We start from the raw sequence: 24,827 nt of genomic DNA, 5'->3' as shown, positions 1-24,827 counted from the left end.
GAAGCCCAACTACGCTTAGGGGAACAGCTGTCAATATGAAGTCCTGTGTCACCTCATCTTGTACTAGTCCTTCCCACTTGTGATGCTCCAATCACACTGGCCTTAGTTTCATTTCTTGAATACAGCAAAGTCAGTCCTGCCTTGGGACCTTGCACACATACTGTTTGCTCTGCCTGGAATGTTTTCCTTCTGATCCCTGTGGCTCCTTCTTTCATTCAAAATTGGGCTCAAATAACTTTTCAATGAATAACTCACATAAGCAGTTGTAGTCCTCCCCAAGACAGTGTCATAACTCTTTGTTTCAATTTTTATAACACTTATTACACCTGAAACTAATTATTTTACTAGTTTATCTGTTGTCTGTCTCACACATAAAAATTTAACTCCATGAGAAAGGAGAATTTGTTGATTTGTTCACTGTTGTATTCCTAGTGCCTAGCAAAGATCAGACAGTCAAGGGGCTGGCCCGGTGGCTTAGCGGTTAAGTTTGCGTGCTCTGCTTTTGGCGGCCCAGAGTTCATAGGTTCAGATCCCAGGCACAGACATATGCACTGCTCACCAAGCCATGGTGTGGAGGCGACCAACATACAAAATAGACGAAGATGGGCACAGATGTTAGCTCAGGGCTGGTCTTCCTGAGCAAAAAGAGGAAGACTGGCAACAGATGTTAGCTCAGGGCCAATGTTCCTCACCAAAAAAAAAAAAAAAAAAAAAAATTAGACAGTCAACACATATTGAATGAGGGAATGAACAAACAGACACCTAGGATTTATGCTAGTGAGTAGGATAGGTAACAGTAAGAGAGGAGGTTGATAATACAACCAAAAGTGTACATTTTAATAATCACCTGCAAAATGTTCGAATATAATCCTGGTTGATTCTGATGAAGCCAGCACACTGTTGGAAAGATTTTGGGCCCAGCCCCTTCACTTTCTTCAGCTGTTCTCGGTTAATGAAGGGCCCGTTCTTCTCTCGCCATTCAATAATATTTTTGGCTCTGTTGGCATTGAGTCCTGCAATATGCCTAAAAAAAAAAAAACAAAATCAAAATGAGTAATGTGGCAGTACAGTAGTTCTAAAAGTACTGAAAGAAAAGATCTCATCTGAAAAGACAATGATATAAAACATTTGCATCATAAAAACAACTGCAATTACATGCTGTCATATGTCTCTAAGTTAATTAAAAAGAGAGTTAAATAAAAACAATTGTCCAAGAGGAGAGAAGGACAATAGAATGTAAAATAATGACAGAATCAGTAGCTGTCATAAAGATGCTCGTAAACTGGTTAACACTGGTACAAGAAAAAGAACTGTTCCCCACAGTATTTCTACACTATTCACATTCCTTGTATTTCTGCATCAGGTAATAATTCTGCCTACTCCTTTTTAGTTTACAAAGTGAGTTAGCAGCAGAAGTTATGATAGCTACAGTTGCATTGTACTACCCTATTTTTTTTTTATTGGCCTGCTCTCATCAATGTAAAGACTTGAACTACAGAAAGGTACTTATCCATGAATGTCATGGTTAGTATAAAAATACGAAAACTATATATTTAGGTAGTTTTCTTGGTGTTAATTAATAGGTTACTATTTAAGGGAATCTTAATTCTATTACAGAATTCCATGTATGGAATTATGGAACGTTTGTAGAGATGGTAAAAAAAAGCAACAACTTAAAACATAAGGGATGTTTTCTGCTATACCAGTTTCAAAGAAAAAAGGTCCAGATCTTTTCCAGAGGTCCAGAATTTCATGCTGCATCAGCATATTTGTGTAATAAATGGAAGACTATGAACAAAAAAGCAGCTCTTCTATAACCATAGAAAGAAAAGACAGAGTATATAAGATGTGATTATAAGACGATGGAGACTTTGATATGTGACTTGTGGAATCAAGGTAAAAATATGGTAACCATACCTTGAACGCCCAGAATTTATCTTTGGGGTTACTGCCAGCTTTGACATATGTATGCAAGAAACTGAACTAGTGAAAAATATCTACTCTCAGGTGGTGGCAAACAGTTCTTTTCCATGTTAACCTTATTTAAATTCTATTAGCAACACTAATGCATTCAATGGTTACCATATGCTCTTCACTTTAGATTTGCAGTATTAAAAATGATAATGTGAATTGTTACAATTCTTTTCTTAAATGATGTCTTCCCCTCTGACTGGTTACCTAAAGCAATGTATGAACTCATAGATTTTCTATAATTGACAACTTAATACACGTGTCCCCTTGTTCTAGCTGAGTTTGAACTGGATAGCCAGTTAAACTCAAGATTCTGTGATCTTCAGCCACAGACTTCTCGCCTCACCTTAGCAAAACTTCTGAACAGATGTTAATATCCACTCCCACAAAGCTGACACATTCTTCCACAACACTGTCCAGTGTTGCCTTGAGTAAAGTCTGAGACACATCATGCTGAAAAGACAAAGATCAAATATCAATTAAAAGTGAAGGACATGCAGTTCTTGGACTATTCTATTACTTTGTCTACATTACTGGTAGCTGGTGGAGACACAGCATAGTAAATTTCTTCATTTCTCTTAAACACATGGTTAGCAGATGTAATTGAGCTGAACTTAAGGAATCTGTGTTTTCTTACTCTCTTACTCATATACCTGACTCAAATAGAACAGCACCAGTATTTTTCCCTTTTCCAAAATTCTTCCAGAGCAGTGGTTCTCAAACTTTAGCTTGCCATCAAAATCACCTGTAGGGCATATTAAAACATAGGTTGCTGGGCCCCCCATTCAGGGTTTTTGATTCAATAGGTCTGGGGTGGGGCCTGAGAATTTGTATTCTAACAAGCTCCCAGGTAATGATATTGCTGCTGGTTTCCGGAGCACATTTTGAGATGTACTGATCTCTACCATTCATGCACTGCTTTGTAGTGTTATCTTCACTTGCATATGTATTCTGTCCCTTAGTTCTTCTTAAAAGAAGAAAATGTATATTATAATAGGAAGCAGTACACTAATAATAAGTTTGACAGTAAATCAAAGTCTTGTTTCAGCAAATTGAAGATACTATTGCTTATAAGAAGCACCATTATTTTATGTATAGTCATGCACTGCATAACGACATTTTGGTCAGTGACAGACATATACGACATGGTCCCATAAGATTAGTACCATATAGCTTAGGTGCGTAGCAGGCTATACCATCTAGGTTTGTGAAAGTACACTCTACAATGTTCGCAACAACAAAATTGCCTAACAATGCATTTCTCAAAATGTACCCCCATCGTTAAGTGATGCATGACTGTACCACTAAGAAAGAAAATACACTGCCAATTAAACCATGATACAATGCTTTCTTATGACTTAGAAATTTTATTTTTTAAGTGTTGAAAGAACTCTTTCAGACTTATTTAGAAAGTTTAAAAATCATATATCATGCATAGATAAAAAGGAAAATATAAGAAATCTAAGCTGGTTAAGGTATTCCTGAAATTTCTTCACATTCAGCGTTCAACTCTTCTTAATCAATTTTTCACATGATAGATGTCCAAGTTTTTCCATGCAGTATTGTCTTTTATGCTATCAAGAGCCTAGGTAATGCAGCATTTCTTAAAAGAGTAATACTCTATAGTCTCTGGGATTTTCTTTCAAACTTCAGAGGATCATTCTGTGAGCCTTAACAGTAGTCCTATCTTAATCTTAACAGAAAGTATCAACAGAAAAGATTTTGGATAGCAACAAAACTCCCATTTTTTCGTTGAAGGTCCTTAAATGTTTTATTGTTCAACGGTTTGTTGACTAAAACAGTGAAGGGTTTACAGTTCAGTCACGTCTCCAGGATTAACAATCAAGTTTACGCAGAAACTACACCATGATTTGCCATAGGGCCAACAGCAACTGTAGGACACCATTAACTGTAAGATGCATCCTGATTTCAGAGATGTTAAAATGTGAGAAAATGTGCATCTTAGAATTGATGAAATGTAATATTTGAAATTAAATATTTGTTAGCTAACTAAAGCCAGATTACCACAATGAATAGGTCATAATACACTTGATGTTATTCATAATTCTAAAATTAAAGATCCTCTAGTCATTGTTCTCAGATATGAAACTGTGGGTCAGCATCCTTCTCTTCTCCATACGCCTCAAGGAAACAAGGATAGGTTTGATAACCTTAAATTCTTAGGAAGACAATATAGTAAATAAAGTTTCCAGGTATTGTGAGTACATTATCATTTAATAAAAGCAAAAGGTTTTGTTCTAGAAGACTGAAGGGTGCAGGAGTACTTATGTATTTCAGAGATAATCTAGTTGGTAAGTACCCAGGCCACAGCTAAAAAGTATAGACGTAATTTAAAAAATCTAGTAAGCAAACAAAATCATGAAAAAGATCATAAAGGAAAAACTAAGACTTCACTGAGAACCTGATTACTCTTGAGCCACAGCTTTTAAGAAGCTGGATAGTCTTTTCTTTGTCTAAGTAGATGAGAAGCAGCAAAATGAAAAAGTAGACTTTAAAAACTGAGAGTATGAGATGGACGACAATGTAAAGGCAAGCACAATTACAGCAAAGAAAAAATATCTAAGGAAAGAGACAAAACTAAAAACAGGAAAAACTAAGATTACTAGTTGGAAGTCATTAGAATAAAGGCAACAGCTCCACATACTTCAAAGCACACCAGATGCTTGGGATATCCAAAAGAGTAGCAGTCCCTGTAGCAGACAACCTTGGTTGCCTATCCTAACTCTAGCCTCCAACCCCCTTTCCTCCTTCCAAACAGAAGCCCAATTGTGTTTCATGCATCTACCACACCTCTGTAAGACTATATGCTTTGGGGAAGCTGGCCCCATCTCCAGCAGATGATAATGACCGGTTAAAACCAGTGGTTTTCAAACTGAGGGCTGTGACCAATTAGTGGGTCATAAAGTTAATTTGGTGGCTTGCCACCAGCATAAAAAAAATCAAGAAAGAAATAGAATAGACCACATTGACCATGTCGCACATGTCCTCAACATGGAATTAACAGTACAATAAATAATGCAGCCAATCGACACTATCATGTGAGAGGAATACGTAAATTGGCCAGGAACATGTGTTTTGTTCACTGATATCTCATTTGATCTTCTGATAAATGATAGTCACTTTGACCACTGGTTGATGGAGAGGTTAAAGAGTAACTACAGAGTTATGAAGCAAAGCATCAAAAAAAGTATGAGACGAGCAACTAGAAGGATGTGGAACTATGACATACTACTGGGGCTTTGGGGAGAAAAAAGGAAAAAAAAGTATGAGAAGTTTATCATCTATTGGCAAAGGGCTGATTCTTTCAACCAAGTTTAGTTACAAACTTTCAGTGTATTTTTCAGAAAGGATGTTATTGAGTATAACATTCTAAAATTATCAGCAGTTGTAATATTTGAACTGAGTTATTACAAGTTGTCTTAAAAGTGAATCATTTTAAACTTTGAGTAAAAAAAGAATAATGAAGCAAGCTCAACTACCAGATGTGGAAGTGTTAATAGTGACAAAATTGAGAGAAAATGTTGAATCCAATCAGCAATCTTTGACCAGAGCCACATTTTAAATAGAAAAAAATAATTCTAAGACTTTAAACTTGTTTTAAAAATGATTTTACAAATACGCAAAACTCAATAAAAATGACAGACCCCAGATGTATTGTTGGTAACAGTGTTCTTGCAGATGACAGTTTAAAGTCTTCAAACTTAAAAACCAAACAAAAACACTTGGAACATCCCTACCAGAATGGCTAAAATGAAAACGATGGAAAATACCAAGTACTGGTAAGGATGTGAAGCAACTGGAAGGCTCAAAGTGTCATCATGATGAATGCATTTTAGGTCAGATACAAGGCAATGCAGTTCTATGGAGGATTTATTTTGTATGGTTTAAATATAACTTCATATAAAACTGAATCAGATATATTTACACAATGTAAAAATGCATTATTGTTCAATACAAATTAAATTAGATAAGCTGCAAAAGAAAAAAAATGGACAAATTCCTAGAAACACAGAAATTGCCCAAACTGACTAAAGAAGAAATAAGAAAATCTGAATAGACCTATAACAAGTAAAGAGATTCAATCAGTAATCAAAAATCTTCCAAAACAGAAAAGTCTAGAACCAGCTAGCTTCACTGATGAATTCTACCAAACATTTAAAGAAGAATTAACAGTAATCGTTCTCACACTCATCCAGAAAATAGAGGGGGAGGGAACACTTTCTAACTCATTCTATGAGGCCAGTATCACCCTGATATCAAAGCCAAACAAAGATACCACCAGAAAAGAAAACTATAGACCAATATTCTTTGTGGATATAGGTGCAAAAATCCTCAACAAAATACTAGCAAACCTAATCCAACAGCATATTAAAAGGATTAAACACCATGACATTCATATTATGCATTCATTATATGTGAACTCAAGAATCAGATACACATTTTTTTCAGTTGAAAAATAATCTCTCTTGGCATTTCTAAACTTTTAATTTTGAAATAAACTCAAATTTAGAAAAAATTTGCAATAGGAGTACAAAGAATTTCCTTATAGCCTTCCTTCAAATAAATACTTCAGTGTGTATTTCTAAATATCAAGGAGTGTCTTACATACCACTGTATAATAATTAAAATCAGAAAGTTATCATTGATGTAATAACATTATCTAATGCACTGCCTATACTCAAATTTCATCAGTTGTCCAAATTACACTTTACAGCATTTTCTTTCTAGTTCAGAATTCAATCTAAGTTCACACATTGCATTTAGTTCTGAGATCTTTTTATACTCTGTGCTAGGCAGCTTCCAAGATGATTCCTAGCGATCCCCAAATCCTGGTATTCACGCACTTGTATAATCCTGTCTCCTTGAGCATAGAATTCAGTGATAATTCTTATCTGTATCAATTATTACTAAGATTATTTTTCCACTCATATTTGTGTGAAAAAGTATTTTCAATCTTGACTTAATCAAAATTTAAAATAGGCTCAACAGTGTACCATATATGCTCATTGTCCTCGACAGAAACAAATTCATGAACAGCTTACACCTACACATTAAATTAAATCTTTCCTTATATTTAAATATAAATAAAATAGTATTTAACTTTATCATAGGTAGTAAGGGTAAGTACTATGTTGAGAAGCTTTTATTCTGAATTATGTTTAACTGTACAGAGAGACGTATACATACACACAAACACGTGTGGTGGATGTCTTGGTCATGGTATAAAATGCATTTCCTACTGTGTGTCATGAATAAAAGGTATGAAAAATAACGGTGTAAGCCAATCACGGCAGTCCCATTCCATTTATTCAACTATGGCAAATAAAATGTGAGGGTAAATCTGCTGGGGCTTCAGAAAAAGACTTCACTGCTCTTAAATACAGACCTTTATGAAGAGCTGGTCTTTTCTTCTTTTCACTCAGTATGAGTCCCGGAGCAAGGGTAAACACTGTATCATATGACTGGGATAGCCCGAGGACAAAGCTGACTCACTGAGGGTGGCAGGTGGCAAACGTGGAAAACTCTGGTTCTTCATGATACTCTTGAGCTCCTGTACTAACCAATTCTGGACTCCACCCCTCCTCTGACCTTCTTATAATGAAATTTCCTTATTTTTTAATAAAGAATAATGAATTTCCTTACTGTTCAAGCCACTTGGAGTTGAGATCTCTGACGTTTGTCTAACTGCAGCATTTTATCTAGGGGCTTGAAGTCTAGTGGGAAGACTGAGACAATAAAAACAACTAACAATAACAATACTACCAAAAACCCTTGAGATTTTACTGTCAGGCATTGTTATAAGGCTTTATAATATTATCTAATTTAATCCTCACAACAATTATACAAAATGTGTATATGATTTCACAGAGCATCTTCATATATAAGAATTTATTCTAATAAAATAGCAAGACACGTGTGCAAAGGTATGTACACATATGTGTGTGTATATGCATGTGTGTACAATCTAAAAATTCATGCAGAGGGGAGTGATACAAATAAGTTACGGAACAGCCACAACGTGAACTATTATGAGGTCATTAAAAAGCATAAGTTAGAACAGCTATTTATTCAAAATGCCCTGTAAGAAAAAGGTCCAAGATAACACGCTGAGTTGAAATATTTTTTAATTCCTCTAGCAGATAGACTCATGTTAGAAAAATTTCTCCAAGAACTGCTATCATCTATAATCCTGGATTTTGCCTACATTCTTCTCCAACTTTATGCTTAGCAAAGTACTAAAGAGTTAACACTATTTTCTAAAAGTAAAAATCATATAGTATGTTTAGGGGAGAGAATACTGAACACAGTCCCATACTGTCCCCATAACAATGTCTTTGACATTAAAGCAGAGGGATTGATTTTGCCATTCTAAAAACATTTTCTAAGCAACTATTATGTACCAGACACTGTGCTAGTTGTGCTAGGTGTTGAAAGAACAAGAAAAAGCATATGAACTCCATGTCTTCACGAAGCTCAGTTTACATTTGCGGAAAGCTGAGCTGTGACACATCACCCTACTGCACTCATGAGTATGAGAGGCAAGAGGACCCCAGGACTGACTGTGCTAATTGCCAAGGACTTGATGCCAGGAAAAAGGAATTGTTTTTTAAAAGTTACCTAACTCTGAATTTTGGGGAAAGTTATTTGAACGGTATAAACAGTCTGTTTCGAATTCAAGGAAATATTGTTTGGATCATTATACTTTTACCTAAAATTTATGAGATTTTTAAAAAGGAATATAAGCAGTCATTTATGCTAGTCAGCTTTTTTGAGGTCAGAATCCACATTTTTATTATTATTCTACCACAAACTTCTGAAGAATTGCTGATCCAAACTGCTCCTTTTTTTTTTTTTGTCCTGAAGCACTAAAATTATCTCACAATTATTTTTAAAAAGTCCTTCCAGATGAAACATTGTCTGTGGACTACAGCGTCTACAGCAACAAAATTTCACTTTGCATACTCCATATTAAATTTTAAGTTTACTCCCTAGTGGTTTTCTGATGCAATATTCTTGAGTATTTTTTTCCTTTTTTTTAGCAGTTATCACTCACTCACATCCCTGCCTGTCTCTTACTATTGCCGAAATACAAAATGCAGTTAGAAACTAAAGATGCAAAAAAGCTTTACAGAGAAAGTCTGGCCAATTTCAAATAAAGCAAGTTTGTTTCTTCATCTTGCATCTACTTTCCTTTGATTGACATGTGACAGTTTAAGAGTCATGCAGGGGAGTGTGTGTTGAATGACCCATGAAAGACAGAACTGACAGAAGAATGGAAAACATTTGAGAAAACAGAATATGTATGCTTAAGAGTAGCTCCTCCTCCTAGTCTTCAAATCCAGTATACAAGAGGTCTTTATGTACTCCCTTTAAAGACTAAGACAACATTCAGTACTATAGAAATACTGCATTTAACCTCTTAAAAACCTATGTGTTCTAGCCCTACTGGATCACAGATATTTACATGTACCAGGACAAATAATCTTGAAAAAAGACTCTCAAAATATTTCTTCATAAGCACATTCTTTTAAAAACAAACATTAGCAGAACATTTTTATTTTCTAAATGAATAAACTATACAATGAACAACTCATTGTGCCTATGGGGCTCTGGGATTAAGATGGCAAAGGGCATTAGTCTGTCAGCACTGGAGGGATTTTTCCAGATCTGGAAACACAGATTAAAGTATGGCGAGTGGTCATAAGAGAGGAAAAAACAACACAGGAAAAGATTCTCTTTGTAAATCCTCCTCCTCTGATAAAGCAGACGGAAGGTATGCTGAAGACTTCTTTACTGCTAACTCAGTATTTATGCACCCAGTTTGCATTAACTTACACATTTAACGTAAATCAGTTTCTCCAAGCCAACTTTATGGAAAGATCCCTGGAACAATGATTGTCTTCTCTGCTCTGCACAAGACAAATGGAAACTAATTTTCAAAACCCAACCTTCCACTTGGACTCTAGGGCTAGAGCAGTCCTACTCCTAAGGTATGGATCTTCTGGGGGTCTCAAAGGAGTGCCCACAGTTGTTCAGCGAGGTCTTCCCATTCTGGATGGCCAGGACTCCTATGTTTCCAGGGCACTATAACCTCTGGAATCTCCATTCAGCTCACAAATCTCCAGCATTTTCTGTGCCAGGCCTTATAAAGTCTTGGCCTACATATGCACACCTTAATATTTGGTCAAAGACATTAAAAACAAACAAATAAGACTTCTTCGTTTAGCTATGATGGAGGAATTGCTACTAGAGTACTTTTCCCACCATAAAAAACTATAAAACTGGGCAAAATATATTTGGCCAATAATTTTAGATGTGAGACAATAGGCAGTGCAGAACTATGATTCCAGAAGGGGAGGGGAACTACATCAGATGAGCCCCACAACTGCCCACAATCTGTCTTATGAAGCTTTACAGACCATGGCAGCAGGGAGTAGCACAAGCAGAGCACAGCAGTCTTACAGAGCTGGGGAAGCAGAGACTGGAGTTCAGGACTGCTGAAGTGACCGGAGTTTTAAGAGTAGGATACCAGAGAGAATGGAGCTTTGAAAAGCAGAACTGTAGGAATTTGTATGAGATCCCATAAGTCTTTAGCTAAGGACCAAGCTGCAAATACCCAGGGCACCGGAACAAGGCTCCACAAGACTAGGCAGAAAACAGCTGCCTGGGAGTTTGGGGCTATGCAGAGATTCCTGAGATTGCACAGAGCTGGGAGACACAGGATGTCCTACCAGCCACAGTGAGAAGACCTCGCTGAACACTCAGGCATTCCACTATTACCTCAGAACGACCAGACCTTAGAAGTGGGGCTATTCCAGTTCTAGAGTAAGGGCTACTCTACACCCATCCTAACAAAGTTTATAAAACAATCCTTGTCCAGATAGGTTCACTGGTGTATTCTACCAAACATTTAAGGAAGAAATTATTCCAGTTCTCTACAGTCTCTTCCAGAAGACAGAAGCAGCTTTATTCATAATTGCAAAAACTTGGAAGCAACCAAGACGTTCTTCAGTAGGCAAATGGATAAACTGTGGTACATCCAGACAACAGAATATTATGCAGTGATAAAAAGAAATGTGCTATCAAGCCATGAAAAGATATGGAGGAAACTTAAATGCATATTACTATGTGAAAGAAGCCAATCTAAAAAGGCTGTATACTATATGATTCCAACTCTATCACATTCTGGAAAAGGCAAACTATGGAGACAATAAAAAGATCAGTGGTTGCTAGGGGTTGGAGGGGAGAGAGGCAGGAATCAGCATAGCACAGAGGGTTTTTAGGGTAGTACAACTGTTCTGTATGATACTATAATGGTGGATATATGTCATTATACATTTGACCCATTGAATGTATAACACCAAGAGAGAACCTTAATATAAACTATGAACCTTGGGGTGATAATGATGTGTCAGTACAGGTCCACTGATTGTAACAAACGTACCACTCTGGGTTCAGGATGTTGATATTGGGGGAGATTGTGCATACGTAGGGGCAAGGGGTATATGGGAACTCTGTGTTTTTCCACTCAATTTTGTTGTGAACCTAAAAACTGTTCTAAAAATAAAGTTTTAAAAAAAGTTTAGTTTATTAAAATAAACTAATCCTTACAATATTCAATCTGATCTGACAATAAATTAACTGACTGCCAGAAAAAATTCAACACTCTTTAACAGAGTAGGAGTGGAGAACCACCAGTCAATAGAACCAACCTAGGATAACCAGATGTTGAAAATAGCAGACAGGAACTTCCTTTAATGCAGCTCCAAGACTTAAAGAAAATATGGTCATAAATGAATAGATGGGAAACAGCAGCAGAGAAATGGAAGCTTTAATAAATAACCAAATGGAGATTCTAGACCTGAGAATATAGTATCTAAAATAAAAAATTTACCAGGTGGGTTTAAAAGCAGATTGGAGATGAGCAGAAGAAAGGGTCGATGAACATGAAGAGAGATCAACAAAAACTACCCTATCTGAAAAACAGAATAAAACAGGGCAGGGGACAGGGAGCAGAGCCTTAGTGACCTGTGGGACAATATCAAAATATCAAAATACGTATAATTGAAGAAGAAGAGAAAATAGAGTAGATAAATATTCGAAGAAGTAATGACCAAAATTTCCCAAATATTTTGAAAAGCATAATGTATAGATCGGAGAAGCTCAGCGAACCTCAAGAAGGATAAATACAAAGAAAACCACACCTAGGAATATAAGAGTCAAACTGCTAAGAAACAAAGATAAAGAGAAAATCGTGAAAGCAGGCAGAGTGAAAGGACACATTACATGTGAAGGAACAACAATATGAGAAATGGCTAACTTCTTATGAGAAACAACAGGCTAGGAGACAAAGAAATGACATCTTTAAAGTGTTGCATTAAAAAACAAAAACAAAATGAAATAAAAATAAGACCAAAAAAACCTGTCAACCCAAAATTCTATATCTTTCAAAGATGAAGGAAAAATAAAGACATTTTCAGGTAAATGAGAACGCAATGCCAGCAGACTTATACTACAAAAAAAGTTAAAGGAAATTCTTCAGGCTAAAGAAAAGTGACACAGATGGTAAACATGTGGATAAATACATAATTGTGTGTATTCTAATTTTACTTAAAAGACATATGAACATTTAAAGCAGAAATTATAGCACCATACTTTGGGATTTCGACATATGAAAACAATCACACAAAGAATGGGGTGGTGTTGAGGTGGTATAATATTAACTCTAAGTAGACTATGAAAAGGTAAGAATATCAATTGTAATCTCTAGAGTAACCACTAAAAAAAAATGCAAAGTATAGGTGAAAAATCAAGAGAAGAATTAAAATGGAAAACTAAAAATTATTTGATTTTCTGCCAAAATAAGGCAGAAGGAATAGAGGATAGAAAAGCAGATGGGACAAACAGAAAACAAATAGCAAAACTGTAGACCTTAATTCAACCACATTAATACTTACATTAAATGTTAATGTAGTAAATGCTTCAATTAAAAGGCAAAGATTGGGGCCAGCCCAGTGGCATAGCGGTTACGTGCATGCCCTCCACTTCAGTGGCCCGGGGTTCACTGGTTCGGATCCCGGGCACACACTGACACACTGCTTGTCAAGCCATGCTGTGGCGGTGTCCCATATAAAGTAGCGGAAGATGGGCACGGATGTTAGCCCAGGGCCAATCTTCCTCAGAAAAAAGAGGAGGATTGGCATCAGATGTTAGCTCAGGGCTGATTTCCTCACAAAAATAAATAAATAAATAAAAGGCAAAGATTGTCAGTCAAGCTATAACTATATGCTGTCCACAAGAGACACTTAGTAAACATAAAGAAACAAATAGGTTGGAATTAAAAGGATGGAAAAAGATATACCATGCAAACATTAAGACTACAAAATGTGGCTCTATTAATGATTTATCCACATATTATCATCTGTGTCAATTTTCTTTAGCCTGAAGAATTCCCTTTAACACTTTTTGTAGTACAAGTCTGCTGGTAGTGAGTTCTCATTTCCCTGAAAATGCCTTTATTTTTCCTTCAACTTTGAAAGATACAGAATTTTAGGTTGACAGTTTTGTTGGTCTTATTTTTGTTTTTTAATGCAGCACTTTAAGGATGTGACTATATTAATACCAGACAAGAAAGACTTCAACACCAGGAGTATTACCAGAAAAAATGTGTATTACCTAATTACAAGAGCTTCAAAACACTTGCAGCAATTCAACTGCTGGGTGTTTGCCTAAGGGAAAATTTTACAATATGCTCCCCCTCCACAAACCTTGTACAAAAAGGTTTCTAGCAGTTTTATTCATTAATAGTCAAAAACTAGCAACACGGGCTGGCCCGGTGGTGTAGCGGTTAAGTTCGCATGCTCTGCTTTGGCGGCCCAGGGTTCGCAGGTTCGGATCCCGGGCGCAGACTGATGCACCGCTTGTCAAGCCATGCTGTGGCAGCGTCCCATGTAAAGTAAAGGAAGATGTGCATGGAGCTTAGCCCAGGGCCAATCTTCCTCAGCAAAAAAGAGGAGGATTAGCAATGGATGTTAGCTCAGGGCTGATCTTCCTCACAAAAAACAAACAAAGAAAAAACACTAGCAACAGCTCAGGTGTCCATCAATAGGAGAATGGGTTAAAAAATGTGGTATGTTCATATAACAGAATACTATTCTTCAACACAGAAGAACAACCTGATACATGCAGAAATATGGGTGAATCTCACAGGCACCAGGCTGAGTGAAAGAACCCAAGCACAATGGAATACACATTGTATGGTTTCATTTATGTAAAATTCTAAAACAGACAAAACTAATGTGTGGTGAAAAAAATCAAAACAGTGGTCTCCGTGTGTGGGAAGGGGCAGGAGTGAACTTTCTGGGATGACAGAAATGTTCTACATCTTGATAGATGTTGATTATGCATTTGTCAAAACTCATTGCCCTGTATCGCTTTGCCCTTTTCTGTATGTAGACTATATCCAAAAAAAAAACAACAACAACTGTAAATAAATACAAATCCAACCTAAGTTTCTGAACTCTTAGGCCAGAAAATCATTTTAGGAGCGAACAGTGATGCCCTTAACTACACATCTCTCTTAGGATTTATAGCTCTGGAGCAGGAGGCTGGGGTACAAAATATAGACCACTCCTGATTTTTGTTATTTGGAATCTGATAGTAGATGTCCTCTCCAAATGTCTCACCTCCTGACCCTAAAAGGTAATTCTTTTCTATAAATAATAATTTTCAAAGCCAGAATCTTTCTCAGCATAGCTTCAGTAGACCACATGGGAACTTAGTTAATGAAAAAGAGCATGCAGTTAGATGGCACAAGCTTGCTAGTTAGCTGTCTGTTTGGTTCTCATTCCATAATTATTAACATAAGATACTGATCCTGCCTTAAAGTTTCCCATAACGACTAAAATTTAAACAAAATGTATAACTTCTTTATGAATTATGAAGCTAAAAAATGAGTCTTTTCACCTGCTATCATAATAGCCTAGTGTTTAAATTTTAATCAAGTCTAGCTTTCATTCTGTCTTCAAGTAGGTGCTCTTATGTCCCCTAGTGGATACAGGTCAATATAGTGGAGCAAAGATAGGGGCAAAACCGGCTAAGTAAAGGTCCATAAATCCTATGCCTGCCTTGCCCAGATACTTCTCCAAAGCAACGCCTCGCACCATCTAATTTACCATAAATAAAGAAAAACATTAACACATCTGAACTGGACCACACCTATCTTCCCCATGTGTGGTCACATAAAGGGCCTGGGCTAAAACATAATCCTGGCTCATGACATATGCACGAACAAATGCATACCAATTAGCTAGACATTTTGACCTGACATAATACAAAGGAGTCGACATTTCCACTGTAAATCTCTACTTTTAGAGATTTATAGCTTAGTTATAAAAGTGGACTTAGAAAAATTTAGGGTGCAGAGATTTAGCCACAACACAGAAATTTCCCTTCTACTAAAATGGTATGTAGAAAATCTGATCTGAAACTATTATTTGTGTGTGCACACGTGTGCATGTGTGTATATGTGTATGAGAGAGATCCTTGAGCACAGAAATTCTGACAGCCCAGGGTTTAAATTGTTTGGGGCGGAGGCAGGGGTTAGGATAAAAAGGGGTACTAATGCAAAGTAATAAAAAAAGTTTTTTCCTGTCCAAATTGTAGAAACTAGGTTCGCTGTTAGTATTTCCAGTCATAAGTCCTAAAGATACATTTTCTCTGCCCAAATTCACATATACATAATCATATGTAGCCACACATGCAGCCGGATATGAATTGGCTTCCAGTCCATTAATATTATAGGCAGTAAATTTTTCCCAATTAAACCTGAGGCTGACACCACCAGCAAAGGACCCACATTAATGTGTTTCCGTGGAGTTGGAGCGTTAACATGAAAAGGTAAGGTTCCCATTTGTTTGCATGTCCTCTGTCTCCACATGACTATGGCAACAGAGAAGCCAAGGAGCTCCCCAGGATCTGAAATGATCACTCCACACCTAGCCTCCTGCGCGGGTGGGAGTGAAGACAAGGCTCTGAAACTCTGCCCCCCACATCACTTACCCCATTTCCAATTTTACTTTTATCCATAGTGCTTAGTATCATCCGCTGCGCACAGGTTTGCTGTGTGTATAAGTAAATAAACATTTATGTTTCGTTCATTGCTGTACCCTGGCACACAGTAGGTGCTCAATCCTACTACTTTTTTAAATTGTATCTCATTGAGAACTGGCACAGTTGAGCATCTCTGTGTGTTTGCTGGCCATTGAGACTTTTCTGTGTATTCCCACTACCTAACACCATGCTTCTTAGCAGATAGTTGGTACTCAATAAATTACAACTTAATTGGATAAAGAAAGGAACAACCAGGAACAAATTTCTAGTAGTTTTGCTTTTAGATTCTCCTTGCTGAAGCTGGGGAATTGGTTTAAGAAAAAGAATCGCCCTAAAATAAAAGGAGATAACTAGTGACGTGGAATTGCTTGAGGGCATTACAGCAGTAAAATCTAAATTCATATTATAGAAAAACTTTTTTTAGCAGACACTGATCAACAGTAAGCTCAGAAGGTGAACTTTTAAAATGAAATCCAAGATGCCCTAACATAACATGTTAAGACTGACCACGGCCACAGCTCTCTCACTCCAAGCCACTAAATCCTCTGGCAAATCGTTTCTGGTAGGTTTCTAGGTCAATAAAGAGTTCCTGTTAACTCAGATCTCAGTTATAGACTAATTTCTGACGTTTTTAATCAGAAAAGCTTAAGTCTTTCTTTTCCTGGGAACTGAATTAAACTCTGCCATTGTGAACACGAGCTAAAGTACAGCATCCTGTCATACAACAAAAGGAGACTAAAGAGGCTGGGAGATTTGGACCCAGAATGGAAAGAAACCCTTAGGAAGAAAGTTCTGATTTGCCAGGTCCCAGGTCAAGGCTTGTAAGACTCATTCACAGGACTCCATTTACCACAGACAATCTCATAATTGACATGATTAGAAACTGATTAGGCACCTCTACCAGAAAGGTAAAAGAGCATACCTTTATACAGGTACATATCTTGATACAACTAATGGGTTTGGGGAAAAACACTTTCTGATATGAAAATATGTTATATTTAGACATAATCTTTTCTTTAAGACTCAATGTAGTATAATGACTCATTTTCCCAAAATATCTCTGTGGGTCATGGACAAGAGTTAAAGAAAATACAAATTGGAGAATTCTAGAATTTAGAAGAGGGATATAAATGTTTCTAAATCCTCTTTACCAAGAAAAGAATTCTAGGGCATAAGAACTAAACATTGGTCCTTATAGGATCAGCTATGCAAGCAGGAGCAGAAAGCAAATCATTCTTCATCTTATTCATTCGTCAAACCACCTAGTGAAAAATTCTATTAGAACAGATCCCAGTTTAGAACTGACGGTTTATTTTAAGTAAATTTGGGTTTTAAAGTGAATTAGCAACTTATTTCCATTTTAGTTTGAAAGTTTTTTTCTGATATTGAGAAGAAATGGAGGAAAAGGCAACCTAGCTCTTCAAGTGCCTCCCTTTTAACATTCTAACAAAACTTCTTTCCTTCTCTTTCAAGCAGGAGTATCTTTGGTCTGTAAGAGTAGGTTTGTAATAAATATCTGCTGTTTTGAATGTAAAATTTCAGAGGCAGCGAAAGTCCCTCATTCCAATGGGAAGAAGTAGTAAGCTTTACTGTCTTTAAAAGTCACCTTGACCCAGGTCAAACTTAGGGAAACCAGCACTTTATCATTCATTACTGTGGCAGACAGACCCAATGATGACCCCCAGTGACATCTACCTCCTGGCGTTCACTCCTTGTGTAATCCCTTCACCTTGAGTGTGAGCAAGACCTGTGACTTGCTTCTAAGCAGTGGACTATGGCAAAGGTGAGTCTTCTAATGTCCTGATGAAGTAAGCAATCATGTTGAAGAAGCCCATGTGGCAGGGAACTGTGGGTGGGCTCTAGGACCTGAGAGCAGTCTGCAGCCAGCAGCCAGCAAAAAGCTGGGACCGTCAGTCATGCAGCCACAGAAATGAATTTTGCCAACAACCTGAATGAGCTTGGAAGTGCCTTGAACAGACTCAAAAGCAAGCAAATGAAAAATAAACTTTCTGATGCTTATAAGAATTCAACAAATGTTCTAAATATTTACTGAGTGTCTGCTTTGTACCTGGCCTTGTTCTAATGAATGGGAATATAGCAGCAAACAGATAGATAAGACATACAATTAAGTAAACAAATAAAACTTATAACTTTTGATAAATGCTATAAAGGAAATAAACAGAGTAACATAATAGTCAAAGGAGTTGGAGGTGGCTACTTGGGTGATTGGAAATTGACTCTTTGAAGAAATACATTAAAACTGACACTTGAAGAATAAGAAGGAGCCAGCCATGCAAAGAGCCACAGAAAGAACATTCTAGGCTGAAAAAAAAAGTGCAAAGCCCCGAGGTGCTCATGAAACTGAAGGGAGGGCAGTGTGGCTGGGACATAATGCGGAAGGGGAAAAGTGGTCAGAAATAAGGCTAGATAAGTAGACAAGGATCTTATAGGTCCCCAGGGCAAGGAGTTTGAATTTTATTCTAACTACAATGAGGACAGAGACAAGATCTGACACATATTTTCAAACAAGCATGCTGTAGAAAATGGATAGAAAAAAGACAAAAGTAGAAACAGGAAGTCTTGGTATGAGACTTTTTCAGTATACTAAGAGGGAGATGATGGTTGGGGTGGAAAGAAGTAGATCGAGTTAATACTAGGGGATGAAGAAGCAAAAGGAGGAAACAAAGATTCTAATAAAAATAAATTTTTAATGAGAATAGGGTTGTAGCTTTACTAAGTGGGTAGATGGTGAGGCCATTAACAGAAATAGGGAAAGATGGGAGAGAAACAGTTTAGTGGTTTTCATTTTAAATTTGGGAGTGGTGGGGAGGTTAGTAGAGTGAGGTCAAGAGTTCTTTTCTAGACATCTTCAGCTGGAGAAGTCTATCAGACTTCCGAATCGAAAGGTCAGGTTGGCAGGTGGATATATGGAGTTCGGAGTTCAGGGGAGAGATTTGTGGTGAAGCATTCTAAGTATGAACTGTCTAGCGTGCAAATGGGAGAAACATAAAAAACATCTAAAGCCTTGGGAGGGAGACAGAGTGTAAGGAGAGGATCCAACAACATCAAGGGACAGAAGTGGAAATGTGCATATTGTAAGCAGGTAAATAAATGAAAAACAATACAATTCTTTTGCAGTTGCTATATGCAAATAATTCTGAAATTCATCTAAAAATGGCAGTTGGTACAGTTGTCATTATCGTGAAAGGGCAAAATACAAAATGTTACAGAGAAGCTATATCAAGCTGTCAGAGTTCTTCAAATCCCTGTACAAGAAAATCCATTTTACAATAATAACAACAGAAAATATTTATATTGGGTGCTAATAGGTGTCTGGAATTTTACAATGCTAACTTATCCTCACAACTCTGTGGTTGTTATTATTGTTATATTATTATTATCTCCATTTTACAGAAGAGGAACTGAGGCACAGAAAGGTTAATTAAATTGCCCACAGTGATACTGCCGGAGTGTAGCGGAACTCAAAGGGTCTCTCTCTTGAGCCTAACCTTTTAAACACTCTGGTCCCTGTTTCTCATAAGTAAAGTAGTATCACTTGCTCTAGCAAAGCGAATTCCAGCTCTCTTGCTTGGGTTGCAAAGAAAACCCATTGACTTTACCTGTTATTTATTTATTTTTTTTTTTGAGGAAGAATGGTCCTGCGCTAATATCTGTTGCCAATCTTCCTCTTTTTTCTTTTTTCTCCCCAAAGCCCCAGTGCACAGTTCTGTATCACAGGCATAAAGTTGTAGCTCTTCTATATGGGACGTCGCCTCAGCATGGCTTGATGAGCTGTGGATCACCCAGGATCCAAACCGGTGAACCCCAGACCTCCGAAGTGGAACGTGCAAACTTAAACTGCTATGCTACTGGGCCGGCCCCGTGACCTGTTTTATTTTTTAAGGAAAAGTTTTGTAACAATCAGGAACACATTTTTTGTTTACAAGACAGTATTTTCTATTCATTCATAAGGCTTACCATGACTAAAAATGTTCCGACATAATAGATAGGCTTTTAAAATTCTGTATCACATTGTTCTTATTACAAATCTTATGTAAATAGTAACAGTGTCTATGCAATAACAACAAAAAAAGATAGGAGATTTCTGAAGACACTACATGGCAACTTGCTTTGAGAGGGCACTAGTCTTTTCTATTATGAAACTATAATTTGCTTTCTCCTGTTCCCTTTCCCTCTAATTTTTCTATCCTTCTGTCACTAAGAAGGACCAATTGCAGCATTTTATTTGACACACTGAAAATAATTATGATTTGCCACAAACCAGCTCAGCTATGAATGACAGACGCATTTCCTTCTGAAAGGAAACTTGACTGCTTTGGGACCTTTCCATTCCTGGTTGGCTCCTTCACAGTGGTAGAACAGTAAGTGGGAAGGTTAGGACATAAGTATGCACATGTCAGAGTCAGAGGAAAAGGAGTATGTCCCTTTCACTTGTGATTTTCTCTCTTTCTCCTTCTGGGTCACTAGATTAGCCTTGATGAGGTTCTAATTTTGATTTTAAACAAATACATTTTTAAAAATGGAAAAAGCAAAGATTTTATGATTACCACCTTCCTTTTGTTGGCAAACAGTACAGGAGAAAAGAATGATGCCCAAAGGTCTTCTATTGGAATCTCAACATTTTAGGAATGAAAAGGCATATGAGAGATCATATGTAGTATACTCTTCAATGCACAGAAGAAAAAATCTAAACACAGAGAAATTGGATAGAGTGATTAAAGTTAGGATAGACTTGATGTGTTATTGTACCTTCCACCACGAATAAGAAATACAATTTGAGTTTCCTAAGCTTGTTTTTTCTATAGCCACATTTCAAAAGATAACAAATTTTCCTTTATTCAGCAAATATCTGACGACACAAAAGAAGGCAAAGTTGAAAATTACTAACTGAAATACAGCATGATGAAGTATAGCGGTTCCCAAATGTCAGTTCATGACAGAGTTTTCAGTGGTCAACGGCAAAATGAGAAAAAGAACAATGTGAAAGTTTTTCAACAAGATAAATCTATTCAACTTAAACAACTATCCTTTACTATATAATTATGACAGTCCTACTATTTTGGTGCTAAAATAGATCTTTCCCTTTCGCTTGTTGGAAAAAATTTGGAAATATGTCTGTTCTCCATAATCATACTACATGAGTTATCTACTGCTGTGTAACAAATTACCCCAAAATTAGCAGCTTAAAACAACAAACATTTATTATCTCATACAGTTTCTGAGGGTCAGGAATCGAGGAGCAGCTTAGCTGCATGGTTCTGGCAGTCATGAGGGTCTCTCATGAGGTTGTCGTTAAGATGTCAGCTAGGGCTGAAATCATCTGAAGATCTGAGCGGGCTGAAGGATCCATTTTCAAGATGGCTCACTCACATCATTGTTGGCAGAAGGCCCGAGTTCCTTGCATGCTGTTAGCCAGAGGCCTCAGTTCCTCTCCATATGGGTGTCTCCTAGGGCTGCTTATGACACAGGAGTTGGCTTCCCCAACGGTGAGTGATCCAAGAGAACAAAACCATCCAAGACAGAACCACAATGTCTTTCACAACTTAATCTCAGAAGTGATATAACACTACTTCTGCCACATTCTACTGGTCACAAAGACCAGTACAATGTGGAAGGGACTACACCAGAGAGTTAATACCAAGAGGCAGGGATTATTGAGGAACATCTTGGAGACTGGCTACCAGAACTACAAATTAAAAAAAAAAAATTATTTTACTGGTCCATGAAATTGGAAGTCTGGAAACTGTTGTAGTAGAAAGGACATAAAAGTTAAAAGATCATCGCTCTAGTTATAAGTAAAACAACTAGTGGTGGATAAGTCACAATTTTCTAGGCTTCAGTTTCTTTAGAAAATCAGGGGGTTGGGTTTGATAGTCTCTTAGATACCTTTCGGTACTAAGGTACTACCATTCTACACTAGGAATGATGATGATGATGACGATGATGATGACAAACTTGGTATCTTTGCCCAAGGGCACTATGCCAGTAAATGGTGGAGTCAAAATTTGAACTCAGGTAGCTGGACTGTAGAGCCCGTGCTATCTTAACATTAGGAAATAAGTGAAAACGAAAGGTAGTGAGGAAGACTAAGCAAGTCAAATAGCATCTTGTTGCCTTACTCCATCAATTGTAAAAAAAGTGAGAATAACCTCATCTTATCCCTATTAAGCACTTCATAAATACTAATTAACTGTTTTATTATTAGTGACTTAGGATAATGTAATGTAATGGCCCACTTTAAGAAACCTGTCTTCATACCAACTTGTAATACAAAAATGCTTTGTGTAATGAAATTTCCATTGTGAAATCATCATGCCTACTATATTGTTATGGCATCACTTCCGGGACTTTGGTAAAGAACATCTACAGTCAGGGAAACCTTCTGTGCAGGCTTGGAATGAAGGTGGGGTGATGGTAATTTTTAATCTTGGTATTTTTCCCTCCTTTATTTTTCTTTCTTCTTTTACCCAAGAACTACTTTTAATTTTCCAGGGAAACTTTATAATAGATTAGTTTGTAATGAACCTTTTTTTGTTAATGTTTTTTGACAAAAATATCAAATGTTATGGAAATAAATGGACAAAAGACCATACTATATTGGTTTAAAGTTCTTTATCCTTCTCTTTTAGTTAAAAGCATAATAATATATATACACTAACTGGCATCATAGTCAGGGTAATTTCAGTTACGTTTTTTCTAGATTTCCTCTGACTGTACTTCTCAGTACAATATCCTCCAAATACTAATGCTCTTCTGCACCAGAATCAGAAGCCACTGGGGAACTCCCTTGGTATCAGTAAGGAACAAGAAAAATCCATGACTCTGTGACTGCTCAGTGCTCAGTAGAGGCAACCTGGCATGAAAGCAAGGCCAGAAGTCAGTCAGAAAGAATGATGCAAAATTCCTTAAAAACCTTGCCAGAGGATGAACATGAAAAACAGAGGGCAAAATAACATAAAATTTGCTCTCCACTTTAGGATCTCAAGGCAAGACAAAAATCATCTTGGGAATAGTGGACAATGTTTCCATCCCTCTTAACTAATATAGTAGAAAAAGTATTTAAGGTTTTAGGCATTCAAGAGTGATAACTGTCCTTCAGACAGTTGGAAAGGACTTGAAAAAAACATTTGTTGGAATAAACGGAATGTGCCTTGGCTTCTGTGGTCAAAATTTCTGGGACTCAGCTGAAACAAGATTCTGGCTTAAGACTTATATGGTTTTCATCACCCTATAAACATTAACATTATTGATGCAGATCTGTCACTTGAAATATTTTACCCATATCCTCCACTGCAACGAATTTTCTTTTTACCCATTCATCTCTAGTGACAAATTTGTGGCACTTACAAATTTAAAAGGCTGTCAAAATCTAATAATGAAATCTTGGGGGGAGCCACGTGGGGGCACAGATCAGAAAGAAGCAAAATTAATTTCAGAGGATTTACTACATAGGTTAGGGGTCACAACGAGGTGAGTTTCTCTCTACAATGTGAACTCTACAGAAGAAATACCCTCCCTCTCAGAGGTCTAGAAAAAGTAGAAAAGGAATTAGTGCTAGTCAAGCCATAGAACAAAGTTAGAAACACTTTACAGAAACCAATGCATAAACAGGACAGAAAACCACATGTTGTCGGTGACTTAAATCCATGCCCAGGCCCATACTTGTTTTAATAATTGCTGTTACTAAAAGTCAGACATACTTTTCAACTACTGATAACTCACCTAGGAAACTTTTCCATCTTAACAGGAATTGAATTTAAAGGCTTGAGTTTTACAACTTTTCCCCAGGAAAGTATAACAAAAATGGAAAGAAAATTTAAAAAGAAAAAAGACCAAGGCTTTTTGTCCTTGCCTAAGCCTCTATGATGTACTTGCTATTAGAGAAAGTTCAACGGCTAGGAGCACATTTTCCTCAAGGCCTTAGTATTAGGTGTCTTGAGGAAGGAAAGGCAGAGGAGGAAACTGCAGGCTGGTGCATTCATGCAGAGGACACAGTCGAGCAGGGAGCTCCTGAGTCAGGCAGAACCTTTAGAGAGGCTCTGTCCTGGGATATGTCAGAGACCACAATGGATAAGACCTGGAGCATTAATTCAAAGTCAGACTATAAAATAGTTGCCTTCTGAGAGAGGTAAGAGTTAACATGCCAAAGACGGACTCCTGGCAGGCTGACTTCACACAAAAGGAGTTGGCCTTCAGTACACCATGCCATGGAAAAAGTAGGCCAGTGCTTACAACAACCAATCCTGATAGAAAGTTGAGGTGGTGAATCAGGTTACTACTTCATAATGTCCCCAATGCTGGAACTGCAAGTCCTAAGACCCCAGTCCTCTTTATCATGCTGGGCATGGGCTGGTGGTCCCAAGCACAAACGCTGAGGTACAGAACAGGCATGGAGACAACAGCTCTGCCATACCCTACCATCATTAAACCTTCCCAGCCCCTCCTTACACCAGGGGAGGGGCTGATCCTTCCCTATTCTGTAAGCCTAAAATATCATGACCTAAGGATTAGAAATCCTTTTCTCAAGTCTGAGGTCTGGCCCTTTGAAATTCATGTGTATAGTCGCCAAAGCAAAAGTCTAGGAGGCAATAGATGCTGTTCAAAAGGCCTGGTGAAGGCCAGCCTCGTGGCCTAGTGGTTAAGTTCGGCATGCTCTGCTTTAGCGGCCTGGGTTTGGCTCCTGGGTGCAGATCTACATCACT

General features: G+C 37.3%; 1 protein-coding gene across 3 annotated transcripts in view; it reads right to left on the bottom strand.

Annotated features, from left to right (window-relative positions):
* Nucleotides 1-24,827, bottom strand: part of SRBD1 (S1 RNA binding domain 1) — a 213,504-nt gene that overhangs the window by 27,081 nt on the left and 161,596 nt on the right. For all 3 annotated transcript variants that reach the window (XM_004436692.3, XM_004436691.2, XM_087436821.1), the window contains exons 17-18: nt 2,318-2,424; nt 848-1,024 (exon numbers count right to left, since the gene is read on the bottom strand). In XM_004436692.3, coding sequence (XP_004436749.3) covers nt 848-1,024; nt 2,318-2,424 — 284 coding nt within the window. The remainder of the gene's footprint in view (nt 1-847; nt 1,025-2,317; nt 2,425-24,827) is intronic.

Source organism: Ceratotherium simum, chromosome 11, assembly GCF_057802395.1.
Source record: "Ceratotherium simum simum isolate JZ-2026a chromosome 11, ASM5780239v1, whole genome shotgun sequence".
Classification (NCBI taxonomy): domain Eukaryota; kingdom Metazoa; phylum Chordata; class Mammalia; order Perissodactyla; family Rhinocerotidae; genus Ceratotherium; species Ceratotherium simum.
This window is presented reverse-complemented; position numbering and strand designations above follow the sequence as displayed.